General features: G+C 40.3%; 1 protein-coding gene across 1 annotated transcript; it reads left to right on the top strand.

The window, feature by feature from the left end:
* Positions 1-4,358: 4,358 nt before the first annotated feature.
* Positions 4,359-21,057, top strand: LOC112430842 (uncharacterized). Its single transcript, XM_076877253.1, has 20 exons — positions 4,359-4,746; positions 8,055-8,175; positions 8,483-8,645; positions 8,814-9,006; positions 9,192-9,263; positions 9,553-9,624; positions 10,021-10,092; positions 10,489-10,560; positions 10,850-10,921; positions 11,318-11,389; positions 11,786-11,857; positions 12,254-12,325; positions 12,722-12,793; positions 13,625-13,730; positions 14,303-14,373; positions 14,454-16,482; positions 16,568-16,804; positions 16,876-16,923; positions 19,071-19,169; positions 20,462-21,057. Exons 2-20 carry the CDS (start codon positions 8,058-8,060, stop codon positions 20,695-20,697), a joined length of 3,948 nt encoding a protein of 1,315 aa, XP_076733368.1. The 5' UTR covers positions 4,359-4,746; positions 8,055-8,057; the 3' UTR covers positions 20,698-21,057.
* Positions 21,058-21,355: the final 298 nt, after the last annotated feature.

The raw sequence follows: 21,355 nt of genomic DNA, 5'->3' as shown, positions 1-21,355 counted from the left end.
TATAGGTTGTTTTCTATTATCTTATTTTTCAAGGGGAAATGCTTTCCTGGCCCTGTGTAAAGAGGATATTGCAATTCTAAAACAAATGTAAAAAAGAGTGACCTTTATTGGGTACACCTCGAACTGCTCGTTAACTACTCACTAATTGGGCAATCACATAGTGGCAACTCAATGCATTTAGGTGTCATGGTCCTGGGTCTCTCGACCCAGCATTTTGAGTTTGTGGTTATTTTTTATTCACTGTTTTAGGTCCTCTTGCCTTCACGTTTATCTGTGTTCCCTGGGTCTTGTGTTCACCCTTTCCCTTCACTGTGTGTTTTGTATTTATTGCTGTCTGTGTTTTGGTTTTTTGCTGCTCCATGCTTTGTTGTTCTGCTTTCTTAGTGTACAGTTTTGATTATTATTTTCCCATGTTTCGGTTATCATGGTTTGTTCTGTCTCTGTGGCTGTATCCCAATTCAGGGTCTGCAGCCTTAAAATACGCAGCCTTAGCAGTCCACAAGGGCCGCGTACTCAAAGACCGCTAAGGTCGGAAGTGAGAGGCTTGTGAAATGGGACGGTCTAGGCTCCGTCGCACTGCTCAGGTTGCCTAGCAACCATGATACTCACCGCTGGAAACGTTTCTGTTGGATTGTGTGTCCACAGGTGTTTGTACTTTGCGTCACAATAAAATGACGGTAAAAGGCTCCACCCACTTCCTATCCATGTCTCACCATGCAACGACTACTGTGAATGGACTGGAGAAGTGTAGTGGCAGAGTCCTCCATCAGAAATAAGATATGTGTGTTGACTTTTTATTCTCCCTCAAAAATATTATGCCATGACGTGGCCCAGAGCAGCTCTGCTAACAGGTTATGGGCCCAGCACGCTTCCGCTGCGCAAGGTGTTAAAAGTTTGGCACGATTGAGTGAGTAAGCGTTTTTGTGCATCATGAGCAGACGCACGGCAGAGTCGGGCAGTCGATATTCCCGTTTGCAATTTGATGGAGATGAAAGGAAATATGAGATATGGGAAACGAAGTTCCTTGGTCATCTCAGACTACAAGATTTGAAAGATGTCATCTTAAAGGCTGAGGGTGATGAAGAAGCCGATGGTGAAGATGATGACAAAAATGCAGAAGCATATGCAGAGTTGATACAATTTCTGGATGACAAAAGTTTATCGTTAGTTATGAGAGATGCAGTTGATGACGGACGGAAGGCCCTAAAAATTTTGAGAGGTCATTATGCAGGAGTGGGCAAGCCAAGGATCATAAGTCTGTACACCGAACTCACTTCTCTCACAAATGAAAAGAATGAAAGTGTGACGGACTATATTATCCGAGCAGAAGCAATTATCACAGCGTTAAAAAATGCGGGTGAGTCACTAACTGATGGACTTCTGATCGCAATGATAATGAAAGGTCTACCAGAGACGTTTAAACCCCTGATTGTGCACGTTACACAGAGTGAAGCAAAAATCACATTTTCAGATTTTAAAGTAAAACTCAGAAGTTATGAAGAAACCGAGCGAATGCGTGTGGCTATAACTAATGACAACGTAATGAGGACAAAAGTGCAATCAGACCAGGATTCTACTTCATGGCGAGCAGATGACCGAAGATCAAAGAATAATGAGATTGTGTGTTTTAAATTTTCGACTAAAGGGACACACTGCAAGAACGTGCCGATCTAGAGTATGGTGCAGTTTTTGCCGGAGTAGTACACACAAAGATGCGACCTGTAGAAGGAAGCTAAGACGGGATGAAGCGAGAGGGGTCGTGGAGAAGGACTACGCGTTCAAGACGGGCTCCAAACCCCAGAGGGTCCCGGACGGCGGCCAAGAGATGCTGAATAACCAGCTATTGGTGGATACGGGAGCGACGTCACATATCTTCACGAAGATCGAGAGTTTTAAGACTTTTGATGACACATTTCAACCCGAGGCTCATTGTGTAGAGTTGGCTGACGGAAGGCGGAGCAGAGGAGCTGCAAAGCGGCGAGGAGATGCTGAGATAAGTATGATCGACAGTAAAGGACGCAGCCACAAGGTAACATTGAAACAAGCACTCTACATTCCATCGTTCCCACAGGACATTTTGTCAGTAAAAGCAGCTACTAGTAACGGAGCCACTGTGGTTTTCAAACACGGGGACAGTTTTCTTAAACATGTTGATGGAACAAAATTCCCTATATATGAACACGAGAGACTGTTCTTTATAAACACTGTGCAAGAGTTTGAAGATAAATGTAATGGATGTTTTGATATGCAAACGTGGCATGAAATCCTAGGACACTGTAATTATGAGGATGTTCAAAATCTGCAAAATGTCGTTGATGGAATGGAAATTAAGGGTAAAATCAACAAAAATATGCAATGTGAAGCCTGTATACAAGGGAAGTTTATTCAAACTAGGAACCAAGAACCGGATGAAAAGGCCAGGGCAGCATTAGAGTTGGTACATACGGATTTGGCTGGTCCGATTACGCCAAACTCTAAAGAAGGGTTTAAGTTTGTTTTGTCGTTTGTTGATGATTATTCAGGTGCAACATTTGTATATAATCTGAAACACAAAAGTGATACAACTCAAGCAACTGAAAGATTTATTGCAGATGTGGCGTCATATGGGAAAATCAAGTGCATTCGTTCTGATAATGGAACTGAATTTACAAGCAGTCAGTTCAGAGATTTATTAAGTAGACACGGCATTAGGCAGGAAACTTCGGCGCCATATTCGCCTCATCAAAACCGAACAGCAGAGAGGAACTGGCGTACACTTTTTGACATGGCGAGATGCATGTTAGTTGAGAGCGAATTGCCAAAGTCTTTATGGCCATATGCAGTACAAACCGCGGGAGTGATTAGGAACCGATGTTTTAACAAACGCACAGGTCAGACAGCGTATAAGATGTTAACTGGAAAAAGACCTGATCTTTCTAGAATGAAAAAATTCGGATCATTGTGCTATGCTTATAAACAAAATAGGGGAAAGCTGGATCCAAGATGCGACAAAGGTGTTTTCTTGGGATATGACAAAAATAGTCCAGCATATTTGATCTATTTCCCAAAAACCGGGAAGGTTGAAAAGCACAGATTGATAAAAATACTAAATCCCGCGACAATGGATCAACAAACACAGAGTGATCAGATGTATGAAGATGAGGTTTATGAATCCAGAAAAGATGGTGAACCCAAACAGACGAAGGATGAGGACATTCCAGATGGTAGTGAAAGCAGTCAAACTGAGTCCGAGGTTAAAACTGAGGATAAAGTAGATGCTGGAGCTACACGTTATCCATCCAGAATCAGAAAGAGACCTGATTATTTGAGTGATTATATCACGGATGTGAAAGAGTGTGAAAATGAACAGATGCAAACTAGTGTTGATTATTGCTACAGATTGTTGTGTGAAATACCCACATCATTTAGTGAAGCTATTGTGTCAAGTGAGTCAAAAGAATGGGAAAAAGCGATGAATGAAGAAATTCAATCCCTTAAGGAGAATGACACATTTACTTTAACCACTTTACCAGAGGGTAAGAAAGCAGTGGGGGGTAAATGGGTTTATGCCGTTAAAAAGAACTCAGACGGATCAGACAGATATAAAGCTCGATTTGTGGCTAAAGGTTTTAGTCAAACAAAAGGAGTTGATTATGAGGAGACTTTTTCACCGACTGCTAATTTATCGAGTGTGAGAGTTTTGATGCAGAAAGTGGTTCAGGATGATATGTTGGTTCACCAGATGGATGTAAAAACCGCCTATCTACACGCACCAATAAATGAAGAAATATATATACAACAACCAGAAGGTTTTGAGACAGAATCAAGTGAGACTAATAAACTGGTGTATAGACTAAAGAAATCACTTTATGGGCTGAAGCAATCGGGTCGTAACTGGAACCAAACCTTACATGACTATATTTGACACAGAGTTCACTCACATGAATTTCACTCACATGTGCTGTAGAAGTGATTTGATTTGAGAGTTCAAACTCACTGCTGTAATGGCTTATGATGATTAATATAATAACTATAATATTGGCCATATCATATTTACACTGACTTTAGTCTCATGAACAACATTAGCTAATTGTTATTTACTAGCTAATCTTAAATGACTGCAGTACAAATATGAAGGCCAACAATCATGTTTTACAGTCCTGTGGTCTCAGCCTCAGATACTTATTAAATCACACAAAGCTCGTGTAGAAACAAACACACAAACAAAATATGTTCTCTTTCATTTCTGTCAAACAAAACTGTATGAAACGTTTCCAGCGATTGGTGTTATGGTTGCTAGGCAACCTGGGCAGCGCGATGGAGGCTAGACCGTCCCATTTCACAAGCCTCTTACTTCCGGCCTTAGCGGTCTTTGAGTACGCAGCCTTTGAGGATCGTTGAGGCTGCGTACTTTAAGGCTGCAGACCCTGAATTGGGATACAGCCTTTGTCTCATGTCAGTGTTTTCAGTTTTGCTTCCTTGGTCTCGTTAGCCCTGATGTCTCCCACCAGTGTTCACCTCCTGCCTCTCATTCCCCTCGTTATGCCCTGTGTATTTTAGCCCTGTATTTTCTGTGCTCCCTGTCGCGTCGTAAACGGCACTAATCCTGTGCTGTGTGTCTCCCCGTGGATTAGTTTTGTATTGTCTCTTATTTTCCAACCAGCAATAAAGCTGCCGTTTTTGAGTTTCACTCCAGTCTTCCGAGAGTCTGCATTTTGGGTCCTTTTCCTCGTTCCTGCCTGCACACAGCTGAACTATGACATTTAGGTATGTAGACATGGTCTACATACATACCTGCATGTTAGACCTAATCCCGAACCAAACTATTTAAAGCGGTATTTCCTTTAATTGTTGCTCCAGTTTTGGATATAATGAATTTATTTTTAGAAAATGGATACGTACCATAGGATTTTAAGGTTGCTGTAATTAAACCTCTATTTAAGAAACCCTCTTTTAATCAAGACAACTTAATGAACTATAGACCTATATCTAATCTTCCCTTCATATCTAAAATTCTTGAGGTAATAGTTGCCAATCAGGTGTGTTAGCACTTAAACAATAACGACCTGTTTGAAGAGTTTCAATCTGGCTTTAGAGCTCATCATAGCACTGAAACAGCTCTGGTGAAAGTTACTAATGATATTCTCATGGCCTCAGATAATGGACTGGTGACCATTCTGGTTCTACTGGACCTCAGTGCTGTTTTTGACACATTCAATCACAATATTCTCATAGAAAGGTTTGAAAATGTTGCAGGGATCAAAGGAACAGCACTAGGCTGGTTTAAATCTTACTTGTCCAACAGACTCAAGGTTTGTTTACGTAAATGATAAATCCTCTTCAACCTCTATGGTTACTTGTGGCGTACACCACAGGGTTCTGTACTTGGACTGATCCTTTTTACTATATATATGTTCCCTATTGGTAAAATCATTAGACAGCATGGGATAAATTTCCATAGCTATGCACACCTAAATCCTGATGAACCTAATCAGTTATAAAGATTACGGGCATGCTTGGAAGACATAAAAACCTGGATGTCTTCAAACTTCCTCCTTTTGAATTCCGACAAGACAGAAGTTGTCTTTGGACCAGAAGCTCAGAAAAACAAATTACTTGGTCAGTCCCTTCATCTGGATGGCATTAAATTAGCCTCCAGTAATAAAGCAAAGAACCTCTGTGTTATTTTTTGACAAAGACATGTCATTTAGATCTGACATGAAAGAGGTTTCTAGGGTCTCCTCCTTCCACCTCCGTAATATTGCTAAAATTAGAAACATCCCATCCAGGAGTGATGCTGAAAAACTAGTTGATGCCTTTGTTACTTCAAGGCTGCATTACTATAACTCTTAACTATCAGGAAGTCCACATAATGCAACTAAAAGTCTTCAGCTGATCCAAAATGCTGCAGCCAGGGTTCTGATGAATATCAAAAGAACAGATGACATCTCCTCCCGTGTTTTAAATGCACTTTAGAACAGCACGCAGCAACACTACATATGAGCGAGCGGAGGGAGGCATGGGGTCTTCACAGAGCCCCACTCTCTGCCAGCCGTCAGGGCGGGGGGGCCTGAAGGTGGAATTGGCCATCTGATCGAGGCCTGGGTTGCAGCGGCCCCCTGCCACTGCGGAGCCGGGGACGGTCTGCTTGATTTCCACCTCAGGGAGGAGGGCAACATCTGGGTCTGGGTATGAGTTCCCCCTCCGGGGCAAGAATACCTGGACCTGGGATGTAGAGAATGTTTGGGGAGTGTGATTGTGTGTACAGTGTCCATTTATGTCTGTGTCCACGTTGGGTGAGGGCCGAGTGTTTGTGGTTGTGTGTATGAGGGTGGGAAGGTATGTTTGTGTCTGCCGTACACATCACCACAAACAACACCACAAGCAGAGCACAAGTTTTAAGCCAGCGTGGTGTGATTATAGATGCCGTGCAGGTGGGTCCATCTCACATGCAGCGGCATCGCAGAACACGCCCCGCCACATACCCTCTTCCCCCGACTAAGACCGAGGAGCCACCTCCCCCCTCCATGAGCAAGCGAGGGAATAGGCCTGGAGCATCAGCGCCCCAGCCCAGCCACGGGGAAGTGACTACCTGGGCGTTCGCCTGTAGATCTAGCGGCGCTGGTGACGAGGTGGTTCCAGGGACCGCCCACGCTTCCAGCGGCACCCCCATCCCGCTAGCGCACCAGCCTGTGGCTCACCTGAGCCGGTCGTTCCCTCGCGCTGTCCAACAATTACAATAATTATACGGTTGCTGTAACAGATTGTAGATACAATGCAGGTGAGTCCATCTCACCTGCAGCAGCATCCCAGACCAGCCACAATAATAAAGATTTTTCTATTTCATTATAAACTTTGTCCTAATTATGTCATGAGTTTTTACTATTTAAAAAGAAAAAGAAAGCATCACAAAAACACTTAAGGTCATGAAAATTAATTGTATTGCTGCAATACTTAAATATCTGTGGTCTAATCTATTTTTATTCACCAATCTCATTGTAGCAATAATATGCCTTTTTGGTCCAAGTTAATTATTTGAATTTTAAAACTCTTTTAGCCAAATAACTTTGAAGTTGTTACTAAAACTCATCATCCCCATTTACTACTTTTGTTTCATTCTTTAAAAATTTAGAAGCATAAATATCAGTCTTTTGGAAAAATTACATTTTATACAGTATTATTAAGTCTACATATTCCAAGTGAGTTATGTCAGAATCCACTAGAGCAATTTAACTCTATTACATCATAGCATTCTATTTGCAAGAATCCCAGTGTTAATCCACTGTTCTTGGCCAATGATATCCACTCCTCAGCACTATGGGGGCGCTAATGTACATCTACGCTGGTTGCCAACCACCATGAACATTTAAAGAGCAGAAGAAGAAGAAGAGGACACTAAAGAGTTCAGGTGCACGACATGAGGATTTAATGAGACAGCTTTTATCTTACTGCTTTCGTGGAAGATCAGGTGAGAACCATACAAATTCCCTTACACATGATGTTTATATAAATATATTCATCCAATAAAGCAAAGTAATATAGGTTATTATATTACGTTCGGATACACCAAAGCATCTAATTTTTGACAGTTTAGCTAGCCAGCATGCTAGTAGCAAAAGTTTGACATTCTGTTGCTGTTGGTTTGATTAATTTTGGTTTTAGCATCACAAAACTTGTGGTTTTAAAACTAGTGAGATCTGTTTTCAGAAAATATTTTACAAATGAAACAAAAACTGTAGGACAAATATGCTTATTGTTCAACCATACTAAATCATTATTTTAATTTATAACTTTAAGAAATATAAAAGGTTAAGGAAATGTGGATATGAAAATTAACTCATTAAGATTTGCAGTAACCTTAGACCAAATAAAATATACGAAACAGAACTTCCACAGGTAGGGCATGCAGCCTCTGACACACAGTGATACAAGATAGGAGGAACACAGATATTTGGAACCTTTAGGGGAGCTCTCCCCAACATAAATAGATTTTTCGATCTGTTTATTTCTATGTCTACATACATTTTGTAGTATAATGTGTTATTTCTAAAGTCATTAATACCTGATCTTTGCAGGGGATGGCGGCAACAAGGCCACGGAGAGCTAAAATAAATCCCATACAAGATGCTAGGTATTACTGCTCCTTAGGTGAAGACAAGGCAGGATTTGATGTGAGGTATATTGATTCATTTAAAGGTGAGTTGATTCCAAAGAATGCAGTCAGCTTCTCAAAATAGAAATTTTTATGTTTTTTGTAGTTTTTTTGTAGCATACCATGCATGAGAAAATTAATAATCACGAATATAATTATACTTGTTGTATTATTATTATTATTATATTTCTATTTTTTCCTTGTCTTTCCCCAAGGAATTATGAACATGTTACATGTTCCAAAATAAATAATACAATATAATCAAACAAAAAACATATTTAAAAACAAGAAGGATTTTAATTAAATGGTTTATAGTTTATTGCCCAATTTGTTTTTGATGTGTGTCTTTAGGTCGCGGTGTGTTCAGCTGTCGGTCATTTCAAAAGGGAGATTTTCTTTTTGAGTACAGAGGACAAATCATAACTAAAGAGGAACAAGAAAACCGAATGAAACTTTACCATGATGCACTCAAGGTTTTCATATTTGATTTCAAGTTCAATGGAAAACAGTTATGGTATGTAACTACTTTGATAAAGGATAAAATACATGAGGTTTACAAATTATAATATTCAAATAATATTTTGAATTGAATATTAAAATGTTATTCAGACGTTCTACAACCTAATATACTTAATGACTTTCTTTACAGAGTGTAATTGTTATTGTATACTTTTTGTTTTAGTGTTGATGCTACCAGAGAGGACGGCTCACTTGGCAGACTTGTAAATGACGATAATGTGAATCCAAACAGTAAAATGACAGTTACCAGAGTGGATGGAAGGCCCCATCTCTGTTTGTTTGCAATCAAAGATATTGGTCCAGGAGAAGAAATCACCTATAACTATGGTGATTCCAACTGGCCATGGAGAAGCAAGGTATAATGTAAATAGTACAGTATAAGTATAAATAGTATTAAATGAATAAAGGCTATACTGAAAAGTATGCATACACACACGGGTCCTGTGTAATACTCAACTGGACAGGTCCAGACATTAGGAGGACTGTATTCATCTTGGCTAGACCCAAAGACTGCCATTCATTATTCATGCTTCTTCCTTAGAAATCCAACATGGTGGCATCTCAGGCTGTGGATGAGATTGCAGCCAGTTCCTCTCCTAACGACGCAACAAAGGTAAATTGGAGTTTCAGTGTCAGATTGTTTTAGTTGTAGACTGAGGTGCTAGTTATTAGGCAGTATTGAGGTATGTGGGTCCTTGGTTATCTTGACCAAGTAAGATGCACGCATTAGGAGGACTGAGATTTGAAACAGGAAGTATAAACAACTGAGTTCTACCTACAAGTGCGCCCACACACACGGGTCCTGTGTATTACTCAACTGGACAGGTCCAGACATTAGGAGGACTGTATTCATCTTGGCTAGACCCAAAGACTGCCATTCATTATTCACGCTTCTTCCTTAGAAATCCAACATGGTGCCATCTCAGGCTGTGGATGAGAATGCAGCCAGTTCCTCTCCTAACGACGCAACAAAGGTAAATTGGAGTTTCAGTGTCAGATTGTTTTAGTTGTAGACTGAGGTGCTAGTTATTAGGCAGTATTGAGGTATGTGGGTCCTTGGTTATCTTGACCAAGTAAGATGCACGCATTAGGAGGACTGAGATTTGAAACAGGAAGTATAAACAACTGAGTTCTACCTACAAGTGCGCCCACACACACGGGTCCTGTGTATTACTCAACTGGACAGGTCCAGACATTAGGAGGACTGAGTTTAGAAATGAATTCAGATCAATGAGAGTTACTCTGGCAATTGTGCATACACACACGGGTCCTGTGTATTACTCAACTGGACAGGTCCAGACATTAGGAGGATTGTATTCATCTTGGCTAGACCCAAAGACTGCCATTCATTATTCATGCTTCTTCCTTAGAAATCCAACATGGTGCCATCTCAGGCTGTGGATGAGAATGCAGCCAGTTCCTCTCCTAACGACACAACAAAGGTAAATTGGAGTTTCAGTGTCAGATTGTTTTAGTTGTAGACTGAGGTGCTAGTTATTAGGCAGTATTGAGGTATGTGGGTCCTTGGTTATCTTGACCAAGTAAGATGCACGCATTAGGAGGACTGAGATTTGAAACAGGAAGTATAAACAACTGAGTTCTACCTACAAGTGCGCCCACACACACGGGTCCTGTGTATTACTCAACTGGACAGGTCCAGACATTAGGAGGACTGAGTTTAGAAATGAATTCAGATCAATGAGAGTTACTCTGGCAATTGTGCATACACACACGGGTCCTGTGTATTACTCAACTGGACAGGTCCAGACATTAGGAGGACTGTATTCATCTTGGCTAGACCCAAAGACTGCCATTCATTATTCATGCTTCTTCCTTAGAAATCCAACATGGTGCCATCTCAGGCTGTGGATGAGAATGCAGCCAGTTCCTCTCCTAACGACGCAACAAAGGTAAATTGGAGTTTCAGTGTCAGATTGTTTTAGTTGTAGACTGAGGTGCTAGTTATTAGGCAGTATTGAGGTATGTGGGTCCTTGGTTATCTTGACCAAGTAAGATGCACGCATTAGGAGGACTGAGATTTGAAACAGGAAGTATAAACAACTGAGTTCTACCTACAAGTGCGCCCACACACACGGGTCCTGTGTATTACTCAACTGGACAGGTCCAGACATTAGGAGGACTGTATTCATCTTGGCTAGACCCAAAGACTGCCATTCATTATTCACGCTTCTTCCTTAGAAATCCAACATGGTGCCATCTCAGGCTGTGGATGAGAATGCAGCCAGTTCCTCTCCTAACGACGCAACAAAGGTAAATTGGAGTTTCAGTGTCAGATTGTTTTAGTTGTAGACTGAGGTGCTAGTTATTAGGCAGTATTGAGGTATGTGGGTCCTTGGTTATCTTGACCAAGTAAGATGCACGCATTAGGAGGACTGAGATTTGAAACAGGAAGTATAAACAACTGAGTTCTACCTACAAGTGCGCCCACACACACGGGTCCTGTGTATTACTCAACTGGACAGGTCCAGACATTAGGAGGACTGAGTTTAGAAATGAATTCAGATCAATGAGAGTTACTCTGGCAATTGTGCATACACACACGGGTCCTGTGTATTACTCAACTGGACAGGTCCAGACATTAGGAGGACTGTATTCATCTTGGCTAGACCCAAAGACTGCCATTCATTATTCACGCTTCTTCCTTAGAAATCCAACATGGTGCCATCTCAGGCTGTGGATGAGAATGCAGCCAGTTCCTCTCCTAACGACACAACAAAGGTAAATTGGAGTTTCAGTGTCAGATTGTTTTAGTTGTAGACTGAGGTGCTAGTTATTAGGCAGTATTGAGGTATGTGGGTCCTTGGTTATCTTGACCAAGTAAGATGCACGCATTAGGAGGACTGAGATTTGAAACAGGAAGTATAAACAACTGAGTTCTACCTACAAGTGCGCCCACACACACGGGTCCTGTGTATTACTCAACTGGACAGGTCCAGACATTAGGAGGACCGAGTTTAGAAATGAATTCAGATCAATGAGAGTTACTCTGGCAATTGTGCATACACACACGGGTCCTGTGTATTACTCAACTGGACAGGTCCAGACATTAGGAGGACTGTATTCATCTTGGCTAGACCCAAAGACTGCCATTCATTATTCACGCTTCTTCCTTAGAAATCCAACATGGTGCCATCTCAGGCTGTGGATGAGAATGCAGCCAGTTCCTCTCCTAACGACGCAACAAAGGTAAATTGGAGTTTCAGTGTCAGATTGTTTTAGTTGTAGACTGAGGTGCTAGTTATTAGGCAGTATTGAGGTATGTGGGTCCTTGGTTATCTTGACCAAGTAAGATGCACGCATTAGGAGGACTGAGATTTGAAACAGGAAGTATAAACAACTGAGTTCTACCTACAAGTGCGCCCACACACACGGGTCCTGTGTATTACTCAACTGGACAGGTCCAGACATTAGGAGGACTGAGTTTAGAAATGAATTCAGATCAATGAGAGTTACTCTGGCAATTGTGCATACACACACGGGTCCTGTGTAATACTCAACTGGACAGGTCCAGACATTAGGAGGACTGTATTCATCTTGGCTAGACCCAAAGACTGCCATTCATTATTCATGCTTCTTCCTTAGAAATCCAACATGGTGGCATCTCAGGCTGTGGATGAGAATGCAGCCAGTTCCTCTCCTAACGACGCAACAAAGGTAAATTGGAGTTTCAGTGTCAGATTGTTTTAGTTGTAGACTGAGGTGCTAGTTATTAGGCAGTATTGAGGTATGTGGGTCCTTGGTTATCTTGACCAAGTAAGATGCACGCATTAGGAGGACTGAGATTTGAAACAGGAAGTATAAACAACTGAGTTCTACCTACAAGTGCGCCCACACACACGGGTCCTGTGTATTACTCAACTGGACAGGTCCAGACATTAGGAGGACTGAGTTTAGAAATGAATTCAGATCAATGAGAGTTACTCTGGCAATTGTGCATACACACACGGGTCCTGTGTATTACTCAACTGGACAGGTCCAGACATTAGGAGGACTGTATTCATCTTGGCTAGACCCAAAGACTGCCATTCATTATTCACGCTTCTTCTTTAGAAATCCAACATGGTGCCATCTCAGGCTGTGGATGAGAATGCAGCCAGTTCCTCTCCTAACGACGCAACAAAGGTAAATTGGAGTTTCAGTGTCAGATTGTTTTAGTTGTAGACTGAGGTGCTAGTTATTAGGCAGTATTGAGGTATGTGGGTCCTTGGTTATCTTGACCAAGTAAGATGCACGCATTAGGAGGACTGAGATTTGAAACAAGAAGTATGAAACCCCAACCCTAAATCTGGTTTGCATAAAGACGTAGTTCTCGGCTTGGTTGAAATGAACTCTGATGTAGTTAGATCGCATATTTGAATTTCAGCTGATCAAGGAGCAAGAATGAAGCTTACTATAGGAAGGAGCATGTAAATACAACCGAAACAATCGCTAAACTCTTTCCTGTTAATGCTAAGCACATTTATGTAACATTGTTGTGTAAAGGCCATCCGTTATGTCTTGATGGATTCATGACTTCATGATTTAATTATACTTTTTTACACTCCCAGTCAAAACTTTGGACACATCTTCTCATTTCAGAAAGAACAAATTGTAAGTCTAATCTTTTTTGGGTGTTGTGGGTCCACAATGAATTTTCTTTTCATTGTGGTTTTGTAATATATACCATAATATAAAACCTAGAAGAACAAATTGTTTTGAAAATTGATCTATATACAGCAGGTATTTTTCCCTTTAAATTTTGCATTGCAAAAGTTACAAAAATTGATTTAATAGTTTTAGTAACACTTGAACCTGTTTTTTTTTTTTTTTTTTTTTTTTTTTTTCTTCCGTCCTTAACTCCTTTTTAAAGAGGAACCAAAACAACTATTTGGTTGTGATATTTTACATCACAAAAGTATGAATTTTGTTTTTGATTACACTGTTTTTTTTGTTTTGTTTTTTTTTACCAAACAGGACTGCGATCATGATCTAGTCCCTGACGAAATGTCAAGTTTAGAAAAATGTTTTGCATGTGGAGGACCTTTTTCGCCTCTGAAATGGAGTGGTGTGAGATGTGAAGGTAATTATTTAATTATGGAAGGTTGGGTACATTAGAATATCTTAAATATGATCCATAAGGAACACTATAAAAACTAATCCATAAGTAAATATGATATATGTTCATAATGAACCTTTTACATCTGCACTTTTTACATATTTACTTACCATGTCATTATTAAAGCTGCTATACCCAATTTGCAAAAACAAGTTAGCTTAACATATTTTTTTTTCATGTTCATAACAACATTTTAACAAAGCATAGCTATAAATGTTGTTTGGAGATTAAAGAAAAAAAAATGAAGTGGTTCTGTTGCATTTGTCTAAAACCATCAGCCAATAACATGGCTCAGTCCAGAAAAACGATAGAACAGTCTTTCCTGACTCCTTAAATTCTACATTAACATGGCTCCACCACACTATGCACTGGCCTGTTTAGCAGCAAAGCACACCAGGGGGTGTGGCCTATGGATAATATCCAATGGGAGGGGGGAGCCTTCTTGACTGTGTTTATGCTTCCATCTAGCCTGTTTTTTTTAAATTGGGGAAAGCGGCTTTAACTACCTTTCTTTTATTAACTTTTTCTCTGTCTAGTTTGCTACCAGTCCTGGCACAAAAGATGTTATGTTAGCCACAAGGTGAACCTCACTGAACCTCTTCCAGAGGTAAGTGTTTTTGCAGAATTCTTCTCAGTAAAATATGTAAGGTAAACAAAGTCTTACTTTGTGTTTTTGATTGTTATTAGGTCTTTAGTGAAGATAGTTCAAGTGAGGGGGCTTCATCAGAAGAGGAATATGTGCCAGATTCTATAGCTGACTCAGACAGCTCATGGGACAACAAATCAGAGCCTTTAAATATAAGTTGCAAACAAGTACAGAACTCTGAGATCTCCAGCAGTCAATCTGCTTGCAAAACGAAAAGACCTCGCCTAGAAAGTTTTTTAGAGAGAGTAGGACAAAGAATTTCAGAAGATGCCGAATCAATATCTGAAGATGGAATTGGCACAAGACAGCTCGACGTATCAGGGGTTATTGCCACAGCAGAAAAGTCTGATGCTGAAGGCATTGTTGATGACTCTAATACTACGGCTGAAGATTCCTTAAAAACATCCTCCTCACTAAGAAACAAAACATACTGCTACATTTGTGGAAAACTACAGACAAAGTTTACACGTCATTTAAAAACTCATGAGAAATCACATGCAGATGTTGCTCGAGTTTTAAGTCTTCCCAAGAAGTCCAAAGACCGTTTGAAAATGCTTTCTAAGCTGCGAAACAAAGGAAACCACAGACATAACTCGGAGGTCATCGCAAGTGGGATTGGATCATTAAAAACCAGACGCACATCAAAAAAACCCTACAAAGGAAAAGACTATATTCACTGCATTTATTGCGAGGCATTATATCTTAAAAGAGATCTTTGGAGACATGTTCGTAAATGTTCTTCAAAACCAGTGGAGGCCAATTCAGAGGGGGGACGAAAAAAGGTCTTGTCCCTGGCCTGTATGAGTGAGTCAGCTCTGTGTCAGCAAGTTTCCCCCGGTGTTTGGAAGATATTAGCTGTCATGAAAGATGATGAAATAACTTCTACTGTGCGAAGTGACTTCTCTATTCTTCAGCTTGCTCAATCATTCTTTAACAAACATGGGAAAGATCCCACCAAATTTGACTACATTCGCCAGACACTCCGAGAATGTGGAAGACTTCTGCTCACACTTCGGAAAGAATGCTCAATACACACTTTTGAGGATGCTGTAAGACCTGCAAATTTCAATGTGGTTATCAAAGCTGTTAAGAAGGTGTGTGGGTATGATGAAGAAAAGAACTGCTACTCGACTCCAAGCCTTGCTTTAAAGTTGGGACACTCACTGCAGAAAGTCTGTGATATTATACATTGCAGAGCACTGATGGCAGAAGACAGTGCACTGATAAAGTCAACCCAGAGTTTCAAAACCCTTTATGCTACAAAGTGGTCAGAACTCATCTCCCATACTGCATTAACCACACTAAACGAGCGGCACTTCAACAAGCCTTCCACACTTCCTTTCACAGAAGATGTTCAGCGTCTTCATAGACATCTGGAGAAGACTACAGAACAAGCACTGAAGGACTTGGAAGAGCATAGTTCACCAAAATCATACAGTGAACTTTGTAAAGCTACCATGGCAAATGTAATACTATTTAACAGGAGAAGAGGGGGAGAAATTTCAAAGATGACACTGAATGGCTTCCAGGAGAGAGACACTAGTACCCTGCACAAGGATGTTGCAATTGGACTGACAAAATTTGAACTTTACCTTTGTCAACACTTCAGTCGTGTAGAATTGAGGGGTAAACGAGGACGCAAGGTTGCAGTGCTACTTTCACCAGACATGGTGAATGCCATAACACGGCTGACAGAGAAAAGACAAGACTGTGGTGTTCTGGCAGAAAACATATTCCTGTTTGCCAGACCTCATTGTCTGACTCCCTACAGAGGACAGGACTGTTTGAGGATTTATGCGACTGAATGTGGGGCTGAAAACCCTGAACACCTACGTTCAACGCAGTTGCGCAAACATGTCGCAACTTTGTCTCAGATCTTAAACCTCAAGAATCACGAGTTAGACCAAGTTGCCAACTTCCTAGGTCATGATATTCGTGTTCATCGCGAATATTATAGACTTCCAGAGGCTACTACCCAGCTTGCCAAAATATCCAAACTACTGATTGCCATGGAGAAAGGGTCTCTCAAAAGCCTTCAAGGCAAAACACTTGAAGAGATTGAAATCGAAGGTAAAGTGGTGTTAAGGTTAAGAATTATACACGTTTCCTGCACTATAACCTTATAATTCATTAAGACAATCTTTTATTTTGTTAGATAACCTACAGTTGACAGATTCAAGTGAAGAAAGTGAGGTCGGAGCGGAGCGTGAGGAGGTCGGAGCGGAGCGTGAGGAGGTCGGAGCGGAGCGTGAGGAGGTCGGAGCGGAGCGTGAGGAGGTCGGAGCGGAGCGTGAGGAGGTCGGAGCGGAGCGTGAGGAGGTCGGAGCGGAGCGTGAGGAGGTCGGAGCGGAGCGTGAGGTCAATGAAGGAAATCTTGTATATCCACAGATTGGTAAGTACAATGTGATTAGTCTCAACTTTGTTCAATTTATGAAATCACATGACTAATAGACTTTATTACAGATTCTATAGATACTAGAATGATGAAGAAAGTTGTCAAGGAACCTCCAGGTATGTGTTTGTCATCATTTATTGAAGCTTTTACCTTTGTAACTACTTCCTAGACACTTTTGCTATCTTTGCTATCTTTATGTAAAAAAAAAAAAAGATAATTCATTACTATCATTTTTCCAGTGATTTTTACCTTTGTCCAAATGGTAATTTAAAGAAAGTCAAGGATCTTTCTAAAGACCAGCTCAACAGAATAGAAAGGTCAGTTTTGGAGGATGGTCAGGTAGGAAATGCTAGTTTGAACAGGTGATTTTGAGCTGTGATTTAAAGTTCTAGAGAGAATCTAATGAGCAGAGGAAGTTCCAGAGGGTGCAATTAGCAGTGGCAAAGGATTGTACCCTCAGATTTATGATTTTGATGATGGGGGTAAGGAGGTTAGTGTTAGCAGTGTTGTGGGAGAGTGACAGTAAAGACAATCCCTCAGGGTGGCGGGGGCGAGGTTGTTGAAGGCTTAAAAGTTGATTAGGAGTTTGCACTCAATACTATAGTCAGTGTGCAGCCAGTAATGTTCTTTTTAGGATGTGGTGATATAGTCTCTAGAGTGAGTGCAGTAGAGTAAGGGGGCAGCAGAGTTCTTAATAGATTGCAGTTCTTGGAGGTGAGTTTGGGGAAAGCAAAGATGCTGGGATTCTTTTTGAGGGTGGAGAGAATGGATAGGATTAGGAAGAACAATATCATTGGGACTGCACATGTTGGAAAAAATGTCTACATTGTTCTACATTGGCCAGGTTGAGGTTGTGTTGGGCATGTGCAAACAAGGGACAGTGAGGAAGGTTTGTTGAAGGATGTTAGAAAGGAAGCTGCCCTGCAGGAGACAGAAGGAGATGAGATTAATCAAGAGAGATGAAAATAGTTGGTGTGTGGAGGGCTGATCTACTACTCTTTATTTACCTGGTTTGCGCTTCTGAAGTATTCCCTCTACGCTCTCATCCTCTTTCTACAGTAAATCAGTGGTGAGTGGAAAGTTGACCAGTCACCGGAGTAGTGATGGGTCGTTCGCGAACGAAATGGCTCTTAGAGCTGGTTCTTTGAAGTGAACGATGCGAGCCGGCTCCTTATTGGGAGCCGTGGATTTTTTTTTTTTACTTTCTCTTGCCCTCTCTCTCACTTTTTTCGCTGCACGTCTGCCTTGTGTTTGCGCTGAGTAGAGACGGGAGGGGCGCAAACAGAGCCTTGCGTTTGCACCCCTCCCGCCTCTGAGCAGAGGGAGGAGCTAGGGGCGGTAGTTACACTCGCAACAGCAGTAGCACACGAAAAGAGCAGCAGGGAGAGAGAGAGAAAGAGAGCCGGGAGCAACAACAAGAGACAATGTCGTCACATTAGAAAGGTGGAGTAAAGAAAATGAGTGACACCAAGAAAAGAAGCAAAATCTAGAACCATTTAAATTTTACTGACAATACATAGGCAGAGTGTAGAGTCTGCAAGAAAAGGATATCATATAGAGCCGGTGCACGGGCACCTGAAAACTGTCCACTCATCAGTGCGATGGGAAGATAAAACACAGTGAATTAAGTGTGATATAAGTGAAGCTGCCAGTGTGTCTACCCACTGAGCTGAGCACTGGGCACTTGGTATTTTTAAATTTAAAGTTTAAATTTTAAAAGTTAAATTGTAAATGGTAGGTTTTTGTATTTTATAATTTATTTTTTAAATTTTATGTGGAGTGAATAAATAAAAGCAGATTTATATAATGAACATATATACATAGAAAACACGTTTTTAAACATTAGTAATTCATTTTGTGCATAATTTTATATTGTTGTTAATAATAAATGAATGAAAGCAACAAAATAACCTGAAGAGCCGGTTCGGGAGCCGAAAGAGCCGGCTCTTTTTAGTGAGCCGAGCCGAGAGAGCCGGATCTCTAAAAAGAGCCGGAAATCCCATCACTACACCGGAGTCTTGTTTGGAGAAAAATTCAGCCTTGTATCTTTTAATATCAGCTGTAATAGCTCTAGCCATATTCCACATTCACATGTGTCACCTTAAACTAAAAGTCATAGTTGCGACTCTGGATTTATCTTAGAAACCATATTCAAGATTTCAAGGTCCATTAGTTGCTTGACCACATTCAGGAGCATTTGACATTACATTATAAGAGATTTAATACAACAAATATATGCTTACTGTTTTGTTTTGTTTTTCAGCACAAAGTAAAAATGGAGCGGGTAAGGTCATTGAACCCAACAGAATACTAAACAAGGAGATGAAGCCAAGCAGTAAGAAGAAAACAAATGAACAATCTGGTAAATGGTGACATGCATACAAAAGTCACTTAAGCACAAATGTAAACTTCATGCATTTTTGAACCCAGTTATCCACACCACCCAAGCCAGTATGGTGACTATGCTCATCTTTCTGCCAGGGACCGTACCATAATTCTACAACTTGGTTAGACAATTATATTAACCTACTTGGTAAGGTAAAACATAAATCACATTCAATGTGGAACAATACCTTGTATTAAGTAATGGGATAAATGTTTAAATTACTTTCCCTATGCCTGTTTTAATCTGTAATACATTTAAATACTTATCATTTTCAAAACAGCAATGCACCAAAACAATTAATAAACAAAGCAATGAGAACATATTATGATTTGGGTTTTTAATTTTGAGGATTCCTCAACCATTGGGCTTCTACATTATCTCCATACTCTGAACATCATCTTATTCCCATAGGCAGAATCTGGATAATATTGGAAAATTTGGGCTGGTTTGGCTAATTGTGGGCTGTAACCTGAACGTCTTGAAGAAAATTATGTTCACTGAAAAAACCTGAAGGCCCACCTCATGGTCAGGCAGGGTCCACCCTTGTTTTTAAATAAACATTTGAGTCAGACAGTTATATATGAAATGTTTGAGTATATGTTATACATTTCAAATTATTACAATATCATGCTATACATGTTTTTTGTTGTATAACGGTGTGTGGAATAAAATGCTCTCCATCCATAGTGATTTGCCATAGCTATTTATTGGAATTCTGACTTAATGTGGGCTACCTTTCAGAATTTTACATTTAAATAAATGTATTCATCCATTGTAATAAGTATTTAAACAGTCAGCATTACAGGATTTATACCAAAGAAACACTGTTACAACAAATTCACCTTAAAGGGGACATATTATGCAAAACCCACTTTTTTTTGTTGCTTTTGTATGTATATTTGGTTATGAATTGCCTCCCGACTCCTTAAGTGTAGGTTTTCAACAACTAAAAAAGGAGCTCTTTTAGGTCCCAGGTAGTGTATTTTGCACAATCCAGCATAATCACAGCCTCAGCACCTGTCCTCGTGGACAATGCAAAGGCCGTCTTTGGGCTGTGTAGACTAAACACTAACTGTTCTTAGCAGGGCTGTAAAACTAGTGCATGCAGAACTCAATTCTTCGGCTTATTTGAAGGAAGCCGATTATCGCCATTATATTTTTGCATCCTACAACCATGTCAACTCACACAATTGAGCATAATACGTCCCCTTTAATTTAAAAATTGTTTAAAAAGTAGTTTGTTTACATTTATTTTTTTCTGCTTCTAGCTTCTCTGGAAAATGCAAGGAGGGTCAAAAAGCATCCTTGGTCTCCCACGGAGGTTGCTGCGATAATGAAGTATTTTGGCGAACATATCAAAAAAGGAAAACTGGCCACTATTATCGAATGCCAGCAATGCAAAACTGCAGAAGATCCTGCTCTGGCTGGTCGTTCTATTCAAAACATCAGAGATTTTGTGAGGAATCGGGGCGTGTCGTTGAAGAAAAAAGAAAATCCTATGTAGAGGAGTCTACATAACTCCAAAGTACTTCTTGGAGGAGTTACAAAAGATATTTTGTATGTTTTGGTTTCTCATTTATTTATTTTAGAATTTTACTATTAGAAGATTGGTAAATTCATTTTGTTGACACTGTTTTAGTGCATCTGATCTAAGAGGACATATAATTTTATATTGCCAGTTATTTTCATTTCTGTTAACAAAACAATCCTGTTTTTGTAAAATGCACTCAATTTGTTCCTTTTATTCACCTGTTGCCCTTTTAATACACACAAAATACATGTTTGTGTATGTGTATGGCCTTTGTCCTGTTAATAAAGTTAGCCCTGACAATTACTGTTCATGTCAGGGGGAGGAGCCAAGTTACCTAATTAGTGTTGTCCTCTTATTACACCATGTTGTCAGGTTCTTATATTTTGAGTTCTGGTGTGTTTTTCACAATTTTGAAGTGAGATTTGTGTTGTACAACTCAAATGGGATTTTTAAAGATGCACTTCATCTATCTAGCACAAGCGGAAAGGGGGGTCCGTTTAGTGTTGCAAAAATCTTGTTTGAAAAAATTGTCCTTCCAATTCACCTTTACCAGTATGTGTGTGTGTGTGTGTGTGTGTGTGTGTAAGAGGGAGGTTACATAATGACGAGTAAACGTTTCTAGGCATGCAGA

The sequence above is a fragment of the Maylandia zebra genome, linkage group LG2 (genome assembly GCF_041146795.1).
Source record: "Maylandia zebra isolate NMK-2024a linkage group LG2, Mzebra_GT3a, whole genome shotgun sequence".
In the NCBI taxonomy this organism is placed as follows: Eukaryota; Metazoa; Chordata; class Actinopteri; order Cichliformes; family Cichlidae; genus Maylandia; species Maylandia zebra.
Note: the sequence above shows the minus strand (reverse complement) of the source record. Positions and strands in the feature narration are given on the sequence as shown.

Excerpts from the sequence above, each read along its gene's own strand:
- LOC112430842 (XM_076877253.1), top strand. The coding sequence starts at position 8,058 with ATGGCGGCAACAAGGCCACGGAGAGCTAAAATAAATCCCATACAAGAT. Across the intron at positions 9,007-9,191 it reads ACTGGCCATGGAGAAGCAAG|AAATCCAACATGGTGGCATC; the intron begins GTATAATGTAAA and ends CTTCTTCCTTAG. Across the intron at positions 10,922-11,317 it reads CTCCTAACGACGCAACAAAG|AAATCCAACATGGTGCCATC; the intron begins GTAAATTGGAGT and ends CTTCTTCCTTAG.